The sequence below is a fragment of the Bubalus bubalis genome, chromosome 9 (assembly GCF_019923935.1).
Source record: "Bubalus bubalis isolate 160015118507 breed Murrah chromosome 9, NDDB_SH_1, whole genome shotgun sequence".
Lineage (NCBI taxonomy): Eukaryota > Metazoa > Chordata > Mammalia > Artiodactyla > Bovidae > Bubalus > Bubalus bubalis.
In genome coordinates this window covers 42,031,642-42,050,757 of record NC_059165.1, presented here as the reverse complement: position 1 = coordinate 42,050,757, position 19,116 = coordinate 42,031,642, and the positions used below count along the sequence as shown (strand labels likewise).

The window sequence follows — 19,116 nt, the reverse complement described above, 5'->3', positions numbered from 1 at the left end:
TCTTCAATGTGTAGCAAGTTACATCTTCATCCATAAAATAGTTTTTAACATTTTTCCAATCTGAGTATGGAGAGACAGACAGACAAACACATATACCAACTCAAACTATGCTCAGCAACTTGCTGTTGCTATATATAGAATATACTTTCACAACAGTACTCCCATTCTTAATGGCTCTTAACGAGTACATGGTATTCATAGTATACCTTCATGCTCCTTGAATGACTGAAAAATTGTGAAAATAAAGACCCAAAGGCATCTTTCCTTGTAGTTATGATAGTGTATTCCAAGCCAGCCATGTCTCCCCCTCCCAATCCCCGACTCCCATCCTTTCAAAGTCCTCCCTTATTCCCAACCTACAGAACAGCAGGGAACCAGCAGCTTCACAGATGGTGCTTCACAGCTTGATGCTAAGCAGATGTGAGAAGCATCTTTCTGTCATCATCTACTCAGAATTAACCAACAGTGTCTTAGGTCTTCCTCAGGTCTTGTCCAGGCAGCCCTGAGAGAAAAGCTCTAATCAATTAAAAAAAAAAAAAAAAAGAACTCTTATTCACAACACAGTACTGATTATTTTGAAAAATCTATACCCTATTCTCTCCATGAGAAAAAAATGTGTAGGCCACAGCCGATACAGCATCTCACTCGTTAAATACAAAGTTCAGTATTACCATCAGCATCTATGAGTTTCTCCATCTGAGTCCCCTCTTCTGCCACCTGGCTACAGCTCCTAAACAAGAGGTAACAGCGCCACTTACTGTTAGACTCATCACATTACAGCTTGAAACCAGTTCCTCAATTTTGGATTCTAAATGCCAAATGCAATTAGCAGGAAAAGTAACAGTTAACCTTTGAGAGTTTACTAAGTACCAGAAATTATGCTGAGTGCTCTGTAGCCATAATCTCACTTCAGCCCTAGAACAAACCTATAATTTTTATTTTGCAGTTATTAAGTGGTTTTATGAAAATATTCCAGGGTTAAGAATCTAATCACCTAGATCAGACCCTCTAGCCAAATTCATTCGGCTGCCTGTTTTCGTACATTCCACAAAATAGGAATTATTTTTAACATGTTTAAATGGTTTGGAAAAAAATCAAAAAGAATATTTCATAACATGTAAAAATTAAACTCAAGTTTCAATCTCCATATCTAAAGTCGGAACACAGCATTCTCATTTGTCAATGTATTTTCTATGGCTGCATTTGTACCGCAGTAGAGGAATAATTACAATGGCTAAAAAATGTCAACTCCTGACCTAGATTCTAATCTGGATACACCACCTGAGCAAACCACAAAACTGATCCTCACTTTCATAAAGTGGGGGTGATATCTACTTAGAGAGAGTTTTAGGAAGGTTAGTGCTTAAACGCACAGCATCTCAAGACAGCAGCAGAATTCGATATAAATGCTTTAAAATGTTCAAAAGGAGCTCATAATTTCCATCTGCAAAATCCTTCCTCAGTCTAATACTATGTGATGTATAAAATAAGAATTTGGGGGTTAACATATCAGATTCCACTCTTGACTCTGTTACTATCTATGATTTATTAAATATATGATGCTGCAGCAACAGCACAGAGAGGTAATCAAGTATGAAGGTTTAGGCTTTGAAACTAGAATATTTCAATCCTGGCTTTGCCACTCACTAGCTTGGTGACCTTGGATAAATGACACCCCTCTGAGTCTCCACTCCCTCATCTGAAATAATGGTGTAAAAATCATGATTTTAATGGGTTGTTTTGAGGATAAAGAAGCTTTTTGTATATTAAGTGATTAGAACAGTGCCAACTAAGTGCTTTATATGCATGCTATTGATGTATGTTACAACTTAGGGCAGGGTGCCCCAAAATATTTCCAATGGCATACTGAACTAAGAAGTGGCCAATACAAGAGCAACACTCTGACCACCCTCTCCCAACCCCAATTTCCCCCACCCCACCCCACCCCTGCACCGTTTCCCCCAAAGCAAAAAACAAACCTCTCCCACGAAAGGTGCACTCACCACAGTGAAGGGAAAAGGACACCCTTATCACGAGATAAGGAATTTGAGCTGAAAAGCCTATATAAATAAACCTTGCTACCTCTTTATTACACCAAGCCCAAATTGTTTAGATTCCTCATTGAGCACATGCCAATTCCTCACAAATTCAGTGTTTGTCTAAAGAATATAAATGCTCTGGCTACTTCTTAGGTCCCATTGCTGAGGCCTCTGTGTATAGGAATTAAAATTTTCTCCTATTGTCTTGTGTCCGTTTTATTAGTCCAATCACAAGAACTCAAGAAGGGTAGAGGGGGAAATTCCCCTCTCCCCAACACTTCCCATCAGATTTAGGATAGAACAAACTCCTTTCCTCGGCCTTCTAAGTGCTGTAATCTGACACCATCTGCTTCTCTAGCTCCAACCTCCTCCCTCCCTATGGTGTGGCCCTAACAGTCTTTTCCCTCAAAATTATGCCAACTTTTGTCTCAAGAGACACTTGTACTTGCTGTTTCCTGTGACCTCAGGACAGGTCTTTTCTCTCAAATACAACACAGCACAGTTGAAATGGTCTTCCACAACCCTTAACAATTTAAAACACAGAAACAACTTGAGAAAATAATGTGGGCAAGGCATTTTGAGTAGGAAATAGAAATATATTGGAAGCAAGATTCTTGTTATAATGGCTGAATGGTTAATGCAAGAATTTATGCCTTCAAAAATTAACCTATATATGTTCCTGTTTCTTTCATTTTCCTTCCCACTCTTCATACCCCCAGGAACTAAACCAGTGTCAGGAATAAAGAGGACCACAATATCCACTAAATGAATAGAGCAAATAAATGGACTTAAACAGAAGAGTGGACCACCTCCTTCCATACATTAACATGTTGGGATCTGTCATATTCTTACAGAATCTGCCCCCCGCCCCCCACCAGCTGAATGGCCCAGCTGAAATCAGGAATGCCACCCCTAACTTCTCCCTCCCAGCTGGTCAATTACTTTTTTTTTTTTTTTTTTTTTGAGACAACTCCCAGACAGTAGTACAGAAAGACTTAACACTCAGGAACTGTTAGTACACATGTTCTCCACTCATACCATCAAAGAAGCTGGTTTGTATAGAATGAAATTAACAGAAAAGTCAGAAAGGAGGGACAAAGTGTTCTGGACCTTGCCCTAAAGAACCTCCAAGTCCTCTTCATGGTTTGGATGTTTAATTTACCCCTCAATCATGTAACACATGATTTCAATAATCATGTTAGGGATTTCATAAATCCTTCATTTCATAAATTTAAAAGGATCTCATAATCCTTTCAACAAATTCATCTTTTGCTTAAACTAGTACAAGTAGAGAGTACTGAGTAATGCAATCCTTTATCCTATGGCACAGCAGTCACCTACAAACTTCTTAAAACCAATTTCAGGGCCCCACTCCAGAACAATGAAACCAGAATCCTTGTAGTCTGGGTCCCAGCACTGGTAATCTCAAAGAGTTGCCCTGGTTATACCTTCAGATATTCCACTTCAAGGTATCAATCTATATGGAATATTCATTATGATCAGGTGTGTAAAGATATATTTTAATTCTCACAGAGTTCTTACATATACTTTGAAATCTGTAACAACTATCAGACCACTGCTGTTTTTTCATCCCATTATAACAGCAGGAGTTCACATCAGAATAGTTCCACCCCGAAAGATCTGCAAGATCATATCCCCTGAAAGTCAGAATTTAAGATTTCACATGAAATTTTAATCTCTTACTCTCTCTCCAACAAACATACATTATATACAAATAATGTTGTGACTCTCTTAAGGATGTGATAGTGATAATGTGATTCAGTTAGTTTTTTCCATGCAAGGATTTGCAAAATTGGTTTTGTACCTCAGTGTTATAAGAGGGTTGTGGTCAAAGGAGATTCCTTTGGAGAGTTGCTAAAGTGTTATGTTATGTCTACCTTATTCTGCCACAGGGAGATGAGGGGGTTTCCCTCCCCCTTCAATTTAAACTTAACAGAGCCCAGACTGCGTCTCCTGGAGTCTATGGAGCCCCAAAATCAATACCAAACACATATGAGGAAAAAACAAATGAGATATGCCAACTATCTGCCTAACAGAGAGGCTGTCTACTTGAAAGTTACACAGTCGTGTCTGACTCTGTGATCCCATGGACTGTAGCCTGCCCAGCTCCTCTGTCCATGGAATTCTCCAGGCAAGAGTACTGGAGTGGGTTGCCATTTCCTTCTCCAGGGGATCCTCCAGACCCAAGGATCAAACCCAGCACTGCAGGCAGATTCTTTAGCAACTGAGCCACTGCTGCTGCTAAGTCGCTTCAGTCGTGTCAGACTCTGTGCGACCCCGAAGACGGCAGCCCACCAGGCTCTCCCATCCATGGGATTCTCCAGGCAAGAACACTGGAGTGGCTTGCCATTTCCTTCTCCAATGCATGAAAGTAAAAAGTGAAAGTGAAGCCACTCAGGTTATCTACTTGAAAGTTATACAGTCATGTCCGACTCCTAGCAACCCCATGGACTGCAGTCTACCAGGCTCCTCCATCCATGGGATTTTCCAGGCAAGAATACTGGACTGGGGTGCCACTGCCTTCTCCGAACTGAGCCACTAGGGAAGCCAAATATTTTTTAAGACAGGCAAGAGGCCCACGAACAGAAAGAGAAGAGTGGCCTCACTTGCCAAGAACATCTGTCCCTCATCTGGCATGACTTAGGCCCAGTCCGGGAGAGTGCGCGAACAGGCCATCTACCTGGGAACAGCCTAAAGCCCCCAGAATTTTAAAGAAAAGGATATATGAGGGTTTCACACACAGAATTTACCCATGGCCACTTTAAACCGGACTTTGCCTGTTTATTTGGGAAAAGGCCTTACCATTGTCAGGGATTCTTAAGCTTGAGCCTGCACGGGAATCACCTGAGAGCTCTTTAACACAGTTTGTTGAGCCCCACTTCTACAATTCACTTTAACATGGCTGGGGTGGACCTGAGAATTTGCATAACCAGTCCCCAAGTGATATCAATGCTGCTGGTCTAGCACTATGCTTTGAGAATCACTCAAAGCATATTTCTAAATATGCTTTATTAAGAGGAAGGCTGGTAGAAACCCTCAGATACAAGGCAGACTCTCCATCAAGATTTCAGTGGAAGAGGGGTTGGAGAAAAGAAAAGAGAAGTGCAGAAATGAAATCTCAGTGCTCAAAACAACAGTAACAACAAAATAACAACAGTAAGTTGACTTCTTATTCACATGGTGAAGTTAAATCAGCAGGGGTGAGGAGAGGGGTGGGACTGGGGCAGGGGAGGGTGGAGTTAAAATGAAAGGAGGGCCTAGTCTTCAGGCATTCAAGGACCCAAAATGACCAAACTTTTGCCATCTTCAAGTGGCTTCCAAAGTTTTCCTGGGTGTGACCATCAAACCAGCAGATGAAAAGAGAATGGTGGGTGATATAAGAAACTTTTATGGGGCAGGCCTGGATTTTTACATCATATTCCACTGCTAAGAACTCAGTCACATGGCCTCACAGAGATGCACAGGAAATGGAGAACCACAGTTTCTGGCCAAGGCAGCATGTCTCAGGGCAGCAAGAATCTCTGGTGGACATCCAGCGCTCTCTGCCACCAAACCCCCTTTCTGTGGCAGGTTTCCAGCCTTAAGCAAGTCTGAATCTAGGAAATGTAGTGCAGACAATTTACATAGACATTTTAATGATTAAAATGAATGTCTGTAACTAAAAGTGATCAAAGGACTTCTTAGTGACTGAATAAAAGTTCCAGGACCCATCCAGGATAGGAGTAAGAGGCTGAGACAGTGTTTGCAAGAACAGCCAGGAGAAAAAATGAAACTGTTTTTTAACTCTGGGGTTCCTCTCTTTAAACATGTTACACTATTCTTTTTTAGAGATTAAGCAAGTTTTTAAGTGAAACAAAGATCGCATAATTTCACATTTATAAAGTCTGATGTCCTTTATTATCTATCACTCTTAAAGCAAATGACAAATCTACTTCCCAGTGTTGAAACCTACTATCACTGAAGATATCTTCAAAATTCACTGCAACTCTGGAAACAAGGATATTCCACAAATACCTGCACTCTGCTTTTTAAGGTAATCACTCTTAATTAATGTAGGAACACTCATTTACCTATGCTTGCCATAAGGTGAAATTACTGCTGTGACTTCTCACAATTGAGAAAGTTGGAGAATCAAGCTGCTTGCAAGACTTCTTTCTAGTTATATCTTCTTTTGAGACTCTCTAAAAGTGAATTAACTAATGTGTTTACCATTCACTGAAGGGGAAAGGAAAAGAAACATCCTTCATGGCCTTTCATTCATTTCGTCAATCAGGACACACAAGGCAGCATCTTTCTCTATAATCTGATCTCTCCGATGACCTGAATTTTCTCTTTGTTGTTCATTCTGTCCAATACAATTGTTGCTGTCATCAGCGTCCATTGGTTCAGTTTTTACTCTCATCCCTGCTTCCGAATGAGGCAAATCATCAGGCAGAGAAGCCAAGCAATTCTGAATCATCTCAATGACTCGTTCCAGATGCTTTTGAAACCTCTCAGCTGTCTCAAGACGTTGACGTTTCTGCACCTCCATCATGACTCTCAAGGTCTCTCTTGCTTGGTGAGGTCGGTATTCATTTATGAGATGATGTACATGCACAAAAAGCAGCTTAAGATCTTCTAGCTTCTCTTCTCGTTTTATACTCCCAGGGCTCCGTATCAAGATATCTAAGAGGTCTAAGAAATTAATAAGGATAGACATATTGAGTTTTCTCAGTTCTTTCTTGTGATCAAACTGTATAGGATGAAGTCGTTCAATACCCTGACTTTCTAAAGGGCGTATGATAAGATCATCACACTGGAACTGGTTGCCAAACATCATGTAACTGTCCTTTATTGGAGGTGGAGGCTTGGGAGCGAGGCCTTCCTGAATATTTTCATCTGTATACTCCTTGATGTACTGCATCGGAGGGGGTGGGAGGGCACTCACTTGCTGTGGCTCACCCATTGTGAAGATCAAGAACCTACAGAAATAAACCATCAAACAAAAAATAAGAGGAAAACAAAACGTAACACACACACACACACACACACACACACACACACACACAAATAGACCAAAGATTGAGAGTGGAGCTACAAAACAAACCTGTCACATTCAGTGATTAATGACAGAATCATTTCCCTTTTCTCCCATGGCCGTTTGGTGCCCAAGACAAAATGATCTCCCTCGTCTCTAAAACTAACATTTACAACAGGGTAAACCTGCTATCCTTTTCTAATTAGCATTATATACTCAATCATTCAGGTATTTTTCCAGCTCTACTTAACATTTCCATCGGCACAAAAAACTACTGTAGTATACAGCTGACCTTCAAAGCTATGGTTTTTCCAGTGGTCATGTATGGATGTGAGAGTTGGACTATAAAGAAAGCTGAGTGCTGAAGAATTGATGCTTTTGAACTGTGGTGTTGGAGCAGACTTTTGCGAGTCCCTTGAACTGCAAGGAGATCCAACCAGTCCATCCAAGGAAATTGGAAGGACTGATGCTGAAGCTGAAATTCCAATACTTTGGTCACCTGATGTGAAGAACTGACTGATTTGAAAAGACCCTGATGCTGGGAAAGATCGAAGGCAAGAGGAGAAGGGGACGACAGAGGATGAGATGGTTGGATAGCATCACCGACTTGATGGACATGAGTTTGAGTAAGCTCTGGGAGTTGGTGATGGACTGGGAAGCCTGGTGTGCTGCAGTCCATGGGGTCACAAAGTCGGACACATCTGAGCAACTGAACTGAACTGATATAGCTGATCACTGGACAACATAGGTTTGAACTTGCAAAGGTCCACTTACATGTGGATTTTTTTCAATAGTAAATACTAGAGTACTACAAGATTTATGGGGCTTCCCTGGTGACTCAGTGATAAAGAATCCACCTGCCAATGCAGGAGATGTGGGTTTGATCCCTGGGTCAGGAAGATCTCCTGGGGAGGGAAATGGCAACCCACTCCAGTATTCTTGCCTGGGAAATCCCAGAAGAGCCTGGTGGGCTAATCCATAGAGTTGCAAGAGTCAGACATGACTTAGTAAATAACTAAAAACAATACCCATGTTTGGTTAAATTCTCAGATGCAGAACCACAAATGTGAAGGAACAAAAGATACAAAAGGTCAATTCTAAGTTGTACTCAGATTTTCAACTGTGCAGAGGCTGGGCATCCCTAACCTCCCAATTGTTCATGGGTCAACTATATTTTCATCTATAAGTGAAATAGTCTGGATTCCACAGCCCTCACCAGTTATGCCTCATTTCTCTATCCTCTCTGCAGCCAAACTACACATGCTATCTCCCCATCTCATGTTATAATCACTTGTTTTGTATTACAGATTGATTTCCAAAAGCAAACACCTGTAACTCTAAGGAACGCTGACAAAATTAACATTGCTCTAAACAAACTCACATCATCTGAGCTTCTGTGATCCAATTGCACTTCCTTTTATTCTACAATGTATTTTACAATTCTTTATGGATTCACTAACTTTTCTACATCCACTACAGAACTTTCAAACTCAAATATATCTTCAATAGCCACAATAACCTCTATCTATTCCATTTTAACTTAGGAATATCATAAAATGAGAAGATCCTGAGTGCTCATTTAAACTGATCTTACCAGATTTTCAAGATTTAATTATACAATCCAACATCAGAGATAGCAAGTAATATACTGGAGGAAGATTCATACTTGGAATTTCTGAGGTACTAAGGGCAGCTGTGGGGCAGTCCTGAGTTTCCACCAACCTATGGTGGTGAACTGGATACTACTGAGTCAATATGGCAGTGGCCATGGGCATGATGAGTTACTCTAACTATACCAAGCTACACTTCACTGCTCTACTAGCTTTCTGTTTATCCATTTTTATCACTATTCAATCTGGAATCAACCTCCTTCCTCCACAAATACTCAAAGTCATCAACAATCATCACATGACCAAATTCAATGGACATTTTTCTAAAGTGATCTTAATCTCTCAGCACCATTTTCTTCCTTTTCAACCCAGTCCCCTTCTCCCTCAGCGTCTGTGATCTTACATTTATGTTTTCCTCCTACCTTACTGGAGGCTCCCTCTCAGTCTCCTTTACTGCCCCTCCTTCTCTATCCAAATTTTAATGTTGGCATGCATCAGAGGACTGCCCCATAGAGTCACAAACTCAAAGATCAAAGGGAAAAGGCAGGGAACATAAAGAGTTACACATGCAGGGGCAGGGATTAGAGAGAACAGAGGATCTCCAAGCCAAACCTCAAAGCCTCCAGCCACTAGCATTCACTCATGAATTAAGATTCACTGCACCTTAGTCTTGACTTTTCAAGAAAGGAAGGAAAAACCCAGAATTGTATGGGGAATTTCTCAGTTTTTAAAAATACTAGCAATTAATTCTGGAAACTGTCAAGTACTGTGAAGTCAAAAAGAATTTCTAACAACCTCTGTGGTCTGCAGGCCACTAGTTTTAGGCCTCTGTTTTATGTTCTTCCTGGGATGACCTCAGTCAACTGCATAGCTTTTATTAGCATTTCTATCAGTGGTTCTCAACCAGGTGTGATTTTTGCCAGCTCAGTTCAGTTCAGTCGCTCCTTCATGTCCGACTCTTTGTGACCCCATGAACCGCAGCACCCCAGGCCTCCCTGTCCATCACCAACTCCCGGAGTTCACCCAAACCCATGTCCATTGAGTCGGTGATGCCGTCCAACTATCTCATCCTCCGCGTCCCCTTCTGCTCCTGCCCTCAATCTTTTCCAGCATCAGAGTCTTTTCAAATGAGTCACCTCTTTGCATCAGGTAGCCAAAGTACTGGCGTTTCAGCCTCAGCATCAGTCCTTCCAATGAACACCCAGGACTGATATCCTTTAGGATGGATTGGTTGGATCTCCTTGCAGTTCAAGGGACTCTCAAGAGTCTTGTCCAACACCACAGTTCAAAAGCATCAATTCTTTGGTGCTCAGCATTCTTTATAGTCCAACTCGCAGATCCATTCCTGACCACTGGAAAAACCATAGCCTTGACTTGATAGACCTTTGTTGGCAAAGTAATGTCTCTGCTTTTTAATATGCTGTCTAGGTTGAATGTAACTTTCCTTCCAAAGAGTAAGCGTCTTTTAATTTCATGGCTGCAATCACCATCTGCAGTGATTTTGGAGCACAGAAAAATAAAGTCAGTCACTGTTTCAACTGTTTCTTCATCTATTTGCCATGAAGTGATGGGACCGGATGCCATGATCTTAGCTTTCTGAATGTTGAGCTTTAAGCCAACTGTTTCACTCTCCTCTTTCACTTTCATCAAGAGGCTCTTTAGTTCTTCTTCACTTCCTGCCATAAGGGTGGTGTCATCTACATATCTGAGGTGATTGATATTTCTCCCAGCAAGCTTGATTCCAGCTTGTGCTTCTTCTAGCCCAGCATTTCTCATGATGTACTCTGCATATAAATTAAATAAGCAGGGTGACAATATACAGCTTTGACATACTCCTTTTCCTATTTGGAACCAGTCTGTTGTTCCATGTCCAGTTCTAACTGTTGTTTCCTGACCTGCATACAGGTTTCTCAAGAGGCACGTCAGGGGACTGGTATTCCATCTCTTTCAGAATTTTCCAGTTTATTGTGATCCACTCAATGGCTTTGGCATAGTCAATAAAGCAGAAATAGATTGTTTTTCCGGAACTCTCTTGCTTTTTTGATGATCCAGCAGATGTTGGCAATTTGATCTCTGGTTCCTCTGCCTTTTCTAAAACCAGCTTGAAAAGTTGGAAGTTCATGGTTCATATATTGCTGAAGCCTGGCTTGGAGAATTTTGAGCATTACTTTAATAGTGTGTGAGATGGGTCAATTGTGCAGTAGTTTGAGCATTCTTTGGCATTGCCTTTCTTTGGGATTGGCATGAAAACTGACCTTTTCCAGTCCTGTGGCCACTGCTGAATTTTCCAAATTTGCTGGCATATTGAGTGCAGCACTTTCACAGCATCATCTTTCAGGATTTGAAATAGATCAACTGGGATTCCATCACCTCCACTAGCTTTGTTCGTAGTGATGCTTTCTAAGGCCCATTTGACTTCACATTCCAGGATGTTTGGCTCTAGGTGAGGGATCACACCATCATGATTATCTGGGTCGTGAAGATCTTTTTTGTACAGTTCTTCTGGTGTATTCTTGCCACCTCTTCTTAATGTCTTCTGCTTCTGTTAGGTCCATACCATTTCTGTCCTTTATCGAGCCCATCTTTGCTTGAAATGTTCCCTCGGTATCTCTAATTTTCTTGAAGAGATCTCTAGTCTTTCCCATTCTATTGTTTTCCTCTATTTCTTTGCATTGATCGCTGAGGAAGGCTTTCTTCTCTCTCCTCGCTATTCTTTGGAACTCTGCATTCAGATGCTTATATCTTTCCTTTTCTCCTTTGCTTTTTGCTTCCCTTCTTTTCACAGCTATTTGTAAGGCCTCCTCAGACAGCCATTTTGCTTTTTTGCATTTCTTTTTCTTGGGGATGGTCTTGATCCCTGTCTCCTATACAATGTCACGAACCTCCGTTCATAGTTCATCAGGCAATCTGTCTATCAGATCTAGTCCCTTAAATCTATTTCTCACTTCCACTGTATAAGGGATTTGACTTAGGTCATACCTGAATGGTCTAGTGGTTTTCCCCACTTTCTTCAATTTCAGTCTGAATCTGGCAATGAGTTGTTCATGATCTGAGCCACAGTCAGCTCCAACCTGGAGACACTTAGTTGCCACAACTTGGTAAAGGGGTGTTAGTGGCTTCTAATGGGTAGAGGCTGGGAATGCTGTAAACATATAATGTACCAGGCAGTCCCCCACCACAAAGAATTATCCCATCCAAAGTGTCAATATATTATGCCAAAGTGGAGAAATCTTGGTCTGTATTTGAGTCTTGGGTTTGTTTTTTTTTTAAACTGAAGTATACTTGATTTACAATATTGTGTTAGTTTCAAGCATACAACAAAGTTATTCAGGTTTTTTTTTTTTTTTTCAGATTATATTCCATTATACGTTATTATAAGATGATGAATATAATTTGCTGTGCTATAAACCAAATCTTTGCCGCTTATTTATTGTACGTATAAGACTTTGTTAATCTCATACTCCTAATTTACCCCTCTTTCTCCCTCTCCCCTTTGGCAACCAAGTTTGTTTTCTATGTCTGTGAGTCTGTTTCTATTTTGTTTATATATTCATTTGTATTATTTTTAGATTTCACATATAAGTGATATCATATAATATTTGTCTTTCTCTTGATTCATGAGTTTTGATCTGTAGTCCAGACTGCCTCTGGGCTCTCTATGGATACCTCATAGGGCATTCAAACTTAAAAAAAAATTTTGATTCCATCTACAATACATACCCTCTAAATCTGCTCCTCTCATAGCTTCTAAAGCTTTAATCTTTCCTATCTCAGTAAAATGTCCCCATTTCCCACCTAGTATTCCAAGCCAGAAACCTAAAGTTTATCTTAATGCTCCTTTTTTACCAACTTCCTCTCCTCACCATCACTGCCAAGTCCTGAGATCCCCCAGTGTAGGAAATGGCAACCCACTTCAGTATTCTTGCCTGGAAAATTCATGGACAGAGGAACCTGGCAGGCTGCAGTTCATGGGGTTGCAAAAGAGCTGGACTCAACCAAGCATGCACACAGGCACGCTGATTTCAAACCCTTGCTATCTCAAATTCATCAGTTCTGACCAAGACACCACTCCCTCTTATTTGGAACATAATGGCTTCGCAGGGATCTTTTTGTTTCCACTACAGTTCATCTATATAATAGCCAGTCTAATTCTCATACCACATTCCCTTTTACTTATATCCTAGCTATACTGTCTTCAAGTATTCTCATACAATTCTTTATACCAACCTCTTCTGCCTCTGGGTCTTTTCATGTGATTTTCTTCCTGCTTCAGGCACTAGCTTAAAAATGTCACTTCTAAAGATATAACTTTTCTGATTATTCATCAAAAGCAGACCCTGTCTTCCCCCTTTTATTCTCTTCATCAGTGTCTGATTTGTGTCCCCAACCAGACTATAAACTCTATGAAGGAAAGGACTATGACTATCACAGTTCTCACTGGGTTCAAAACCATGCACATAAGCTTCGTAAGTATTTGTTGGTAGCTCCATTCATTTCACAAGAGCTTCAAGTTAAAGGGAATTTGAAAGCAGGTACAAACATCTTTAATGTGTATTTACTCCTTCAAGTATTTAATGTTTGTCTAATACATGACAATAATGATTATGATGACAGGTAATACTTGAGTGCATACTACATGCCAGGGACTGTTCTAAACTTCTCTCACAGTTGTGAGAAATCTGGGAAAAGAAAGGTGAGCTTTCCATTTCAAGGATGAGATCACTGTGGCTCAGAAAAGTTGATCCACTTGTGTAAAGGAAGTAGCCAGAGCCAAAAGATCTCAAACACTAACTACATCATACTGTCTTTCAAAGATAAATAAGAAACACTGCCTCCATGCTAGTGTTCCTTACAATCTATCAAGGAAAACATACAAAAAATAACTGTACATTTTAAGGGTACTACAAAAGACCAACAGATCTGACTACCAAAAAATCAATCTAAAAATTCTATATGGGAAAATACATCAGAAGCAAAATTAAAAGATAATCCTATTTTTCGGGAAATAGAATGCTTGCAAGCTAACAGGGGTAAATACTAGAAATTTAATTATGATTTTTTTTTAAACATATTTTCTGATTCCATCCCTATGAGAAGAAAAGCACTATGACTTCATATTGCCTTTTATTCACAACTCTACCTCTAGCTCCTTAAGCAATGGCTAGAAGGTGCTAAATCCTCAATAAGGATCCACTGAGTTTTTTTTTTTTTAACCTGTATCTTTAAAAAAAAAAAAAATGGAAAAATAGGCAAAAGATGAAGAAAATGCAAATGCTGAAAAAAAGCAGGAAAATATTCAAAATAATACATTGCTAAAAGCAAATTTTTAAAAGAATCCTTTTTGAAACAATCCCATTCACCATTGTAAAAAAAGAGTAAAATACCTAGGAATAAACCTACCTAAGGAGACTAAAAGACCTGTATACAGAAAACTATAAGACAATGATGAAAGAAATTAAAGATGACATAAATAGATGGAGAGATATATCATGTTCTTTGATTGGAAGAATCAATATTGTGAACATGACTATATTACTCAAAACAATCTACAGATTCAACACAATCCCTATCAAATTACCAACATTTTTCACAGAACCAGAACAAAAAATTTTACAGTTTTTGTATGGAAACACAAAAGACCCTGAATAGCCAGAGCAATCTTGAGGAAAAAAAATGGAGTTGGAGGAATCAACCCTCCTGAATTCAGACTATACCACAAAGCTATAGTACTCAACAGTATGGTACTAGCACAAAAAACAGAAATACAGATCAAAGAAACAAGAAAAAAAGCTAGATATAAAACCTCACACCTATTGGGCACCTTATCTTTGACAAAGGAGGCAAGAATACATAAGAGAAAAGACAGCCTCTTCAATAGGTGGTGCTGAGGAAACCGGACAGTTAGCTACATGTAAAAGAATGAAGTTAGAACACTTCCTAAAACCATACACAAAAATAAACTCAAAATGGATTAAAGACCTACACATAAAGTCAGAAACTGTAAAACTATCAGAGTAAAACATAGGCAAAACACGTACTGACTTGAATTACAGCAAGATCCCCTTTAACCCACCTCCTAGAGTAATAAAAATAAAAAATAAAAAAAATGGGACCTAATTAAACTTAAAAGCTTTTGCATAGCAAAGGAAACTATATACAAGGTGAAAAGACAACCCTCAGAATGGGAGAAAATAATTCAAATGAAACAACTGACAAAGGATTAATTTCCAAAATATACAAGCAGCTCATTCAGCTCAACACCAGAAAAACAAACAACCCAAAGAGTGGGCAGAAGACCTAAACAGACATTTCTCCAAAGAAGACATACAGATGGCCAAAAAACACATAAAAAGATGCTCAACATCACTCATTATTAGAAATGCAAATCAAAACTATAATGAGGTATCACCTCATACCAATTAAAACGGCCATCATTTAAAAATCGACAAACAATAAATGCTGGAAAGCCTGTGAAGAAAAGGGAACCCTCCTGCACTGTTGGTGGGAATGCAAACTGATACAGACACTACACAGAACAGTATGATTCCTTTTAAAAATTCCTTTAAAAAACTAGGAATAGAACTGCCCTATGACCCAACAATCCCACTACTGGGCATATATCCTGAGAAAACCATAATTGAAAGAGACACAAGTACCCCAATGTTCACTGCAGCACTTTTTACAATAGCTAGGACATTGAAACAACCTAGATGTCCATTGACAGATGACTGGATAAGACAGGTGTGGTACATATACACAATGGAATATTACTCAGCTATAAAAAGGAACGCATATGAGTCAGTTCTAATGAGATGGATGAACCTAGAGCCTATTATACAGTGAAGTTAGAAAGTCAAATATTGTATATTAATGCATGCGTATGGAATCTAGAAAGATGGTAATGATGAACCTATTTGCAGGGCAGCAATGGAGACACAGGCATAGAGATCAGACTTGTGGACACAGTGGGGGAAGGAGAGGGAGGGACAAACTGAGATAACAGCATGGAAACATGTACATTACAGTATGTAAATGTACCATATAGATTGCAAGTGAGAATCTGCTGTGTGACACAGGGAGCTCAACCTAGTGACAACCTACAGGGGTGGGATGGGGTGGGAGATGGGAGGGGAGTTCAGTAGGGAGGGGACTTATGTATACCTGTGGCTGATTCATGTTGATATATGGCAGAGGTCAACACAATATTGTAATGCAATTATCTTCCAATTAAAAAAAGAAAAAAAAATCCCAACATATATGTAAAATAGCTAATGAGAAGTTGCTGTATAACATGGGGAGCTCAAATCTGGTACTCTGTGACCACCTAGAAGTGTGAGATGGGGTGGGGGTGGGGGGCAAGGTTCAAGGGAAAGGGGACATATGTATACTTATGGCTGATCCACAGTTGCCAAATAAGCAATTATGCTTCAATTAAAAATAAATTTTAAAAAAGGATCCTATCCATATAAGACTATCAAGATTTCAAATCCTCCATCACTTAACAAATAGAACACTTTCTATGTGGCAGGTGCTGGATTCCAGCACAGATCACACTCTACCTTTCAGCTTCTTCAGAGTGGTCACGCCAATTTTACAAGCAAGCTCTTAGCTACTCCGGCCCTGCAGGGAAGTCTTCTGCGGTGGAAAACATCCATTCCCCTGAGGTCCCACAAACACCATCACAGCCACCATAGTAATAACACTCTAAGGTGGCAAGCCAGTATCACCAAGAGAATATAGGGAATTCTCATACACAACTGATAAGAAAGGAAACAAATATGCTTACCTGGAATTTAATGTGACAGTATCAAACATTGTAATGCTGATATTCTTTGACCCAACAATCCTTTTTATTATTTTACTTTATATTGGATTATAGCTGATTAACAACACTGTTGCTGTTGTTCAGTCGCTAAGTTGTGTCCAGCTCTTTGCGACCCCATGAACTGCAGCACCTCAGGTCTCCCTGTCCTTCACTATCTCCCAGAGTTTGCTCAAATTCATTTCCATTGAATCAGTGATGCTATCTAATCATCTCATCTTCTGCCACCCCCTTCTCCTCTTGCCCTCAATCTTTCCCAGCATCAGGGTCTTTTCTAATAAGTCAGCTCTTTGCATCAAGTAGCCAAAGTGTTGGAGCTTCAGCATCAGTCCTTCCGATGAATATTTAGTGTTGATTTCCTTTAGGACTGACTGGTGACCCAAAAATTCCACTTCTAGAAATTTATCCTACAAAAATATTGGTACAAGTACACAAAGCTGTGAATCAGGATATTTAGTGCAGCACTGTTTGAAAAGAGCAGGAAAAGCTGGAAATAATCCAAATCTTCATCCATACTTTCACCCATATGAGGGCTTGGATGAAATGTCTATATATACACAATATGGCCTAAGAAAAAAGGGGTGAAATTACATGGAATGGAGGGTTATAAATATTGTGTACTGTTTCATTTATTTACAACACACTTATGATAGTTGCAAATAGTTATAATCAATGTTTTAAAACTTTTAAAAATTCAGACTTTTCAGCACATGAATAATATTCCATATTCTTCAGATTCTCCAACTGTTAACATTTTCCCTCATTTGCCTTATTGGTCTCTCATTTCTTTATCTAAGATACTTCAGTGGGTATCTCCCAAATAAGAATGTTCTCTTATAACCACATAATTACCAAAATCGGAGAATTAGCAATCATCTGGTACTTCAAAATAAATTTCATACAGCCTAGGTTTCACCCTTTCAAGCCTTTTCAGATTGGAATTCCTCTTCTGCCAATCCCAAAAGGGCAACTAAGTGACAGGCATCCTTGTTTTATATCCTCTTTTACTTACGCTTCAAACTAATTCTATGAGTTAAGTACTACTATCAATTTCATTTTAGAGATGAGGGTTCCAAGTCTGTCTCACCAAGGAGAAGTGTCTGCAACCAAATCAAAGGGCCAGGAAATGGCATAGCAGCAATTCTCAACCTTGGTTGTTATGGTTGCACAGCACAAGCTCCTTTAAATCAGTAAACATCTGCCAGTACAAAAGGAAACTGACATACAACAGAAATCATGTTTATTTATATCACTTCTCCAGACTAAACGTGTCAAAGGCAACGGAGGTTTTTCGTAAGACACGCGCCAGGCATCATAGCTGATTAACAGACTCAAGATCCACCTTTTAGTGTTTGTTCCGTTCTGACGGATTTAACCACAAAAAGAAAGTTACTGTAGGGTCTTATCTTCAGACGTTCGACTCGTTTGTGTACTGTGAATGGAGCTGCTGGAATGTTGTTTTTAAAATCTTCCCAGAAGATCTAATGAATGACGCGTGGGACCTACCTCCTTCCCCGTCTCCCATTAAATCTTTTGATTTCAGGAGTGCTCCCTGAGGAAGAAGGGCGAGACTGGTTAGGGACAAGGCCGAAGAGAGGCCAGAAGACGTGGCGAGGCCACACAGCTCGGCAAACCAGGGGCGCGGGTCTAGAACTCAGGTGTGCCAACCTCCGGCCAGGCTCGGCCTCCCCACCGGAGGAAGCCTAGAGCCCGCCGCGCAGAGGGTACCTTCCCACGGGAGGCCAATCACCCCACCCACCCCTGACCCCGGCTCCGCGAGCTGCGGGGAAGGTCGCGCTCTCTGAGGAACGCCGGAGAGGAAGGCGGGCGAACGTCCTCAGCACCAGGCCTCCCCGGACTCCCAGCCCTCCCAAAGGAAGCAGCGGGGTCCGGAAAAAGAAATATACGAGGAACTGAGGCCCAAGCCGTCGCCGCCCACTTACTTCAGCTCTGGGCTTACACTGGCAGCCGCCTTCTCCACCTCAAGCCGAAATCCAACTTCCGGCCTCCGCTTCCTCGAAGAAGCCACAGATGCGGCCCTTTGATTGGCTGGAAAGAGCTGTCCTTTAACCGAGGCTCTAGTCCCGCCTCTGTGACGGTTGGCTCACCATTTCGCCGGCACATACTCCCCCTCTCTAGCCAACCCTCTCTCCCTACCTTCCTTCTGGCACCGCCCACCCTTCCGGGATTCGGCTGCAGCCACAGGGTTTGGGGTCGCGGAGGATGTGTGTTACCAATAAAAGCAGTTACTCTTTGCTTTCTTTTTCTGTTTTTCTGAATATTCACTGGAAGGACCAATGCTGAAGCTGAAGCTCCAATACTTTGGCCACCTGATGTGAAGAACTGACTCATTGGAAAAGAGCCTGATGCTGGGAAAGATTGAAAGCAGGAGGAGAAGGGAGTAACAGAGGAGGAGATGATTGCATGACATCACCGACTCAAATGAAATGAGTTTGAGCAAGCTCCTGGAGTTGGTGAAGGACAGGAAGGCCTGGCGTGTTGCAGTCCATGGGGTAGCAAAGAGTCAGACACGACTGAGCAACTGAACAACAACTATTTAATATCGTCAAAATCAAGTCAGTATTTGGATACCAATTATCTGAGGAT

General features: G+C 40.6%; 1 protein-coding gene across 6 annotated transcripts; it reads right to left on the bottom strand.

The window, feature by feature from the left end:
* Positions 1-260: 260 nt before the first annotated feature.
* On the bottom strand, positions 261-18,608 carry MED7 (mediator complex subunit 7). Of its 6 annotated transcripts, none has more exons than XR_006553245.2 (4): positions 18,453-18,608; positions 6,270-7,021; positions 672-730; positions 261-516 (listed from the first exon to the last, which is right to left on the bottom strand). XR_006553245.2 is itself a non-coding variant. In XM_044947394.2 (3 exons), the coding sequence occupies exon 2, from the start codon at positions 7,003-7,005 to the stop codon at positions 6,304-6,306; it is 702 nt and encodes a 233-aa protein (XP_044803329.1). In that variant the 5' UTR covers positions 7,006-7,021; positions 18,453-18,608; the 3' UTR covers positions 261-516; positions 6,270-6,303. The 6 variants fall into 6 exon arrangements, 4 of the variants coding, with proteins under 4 accessions (XP_044803329.1, XP_044803330.1, XP_006075938.1 ...); XR_006553246.2 differs by having other exon boundaries at positions 261-502; XM_044947394.2 differs by lacking the exon at positions 672-730.
* Between the last annotated feature and the right edge of the window lie 508 nt (positions 18,609-19,116).

Bases quoted from the DNA above. Each gene is read 5' to 3' on its own strand.
- MED7 (XM_044947394.2), bottom strand. From the start codon at position 7,005: ATGGGTGAGCCACAGCAAGTGAGTGCCCTCCCACCCCCTCCGATGCAG.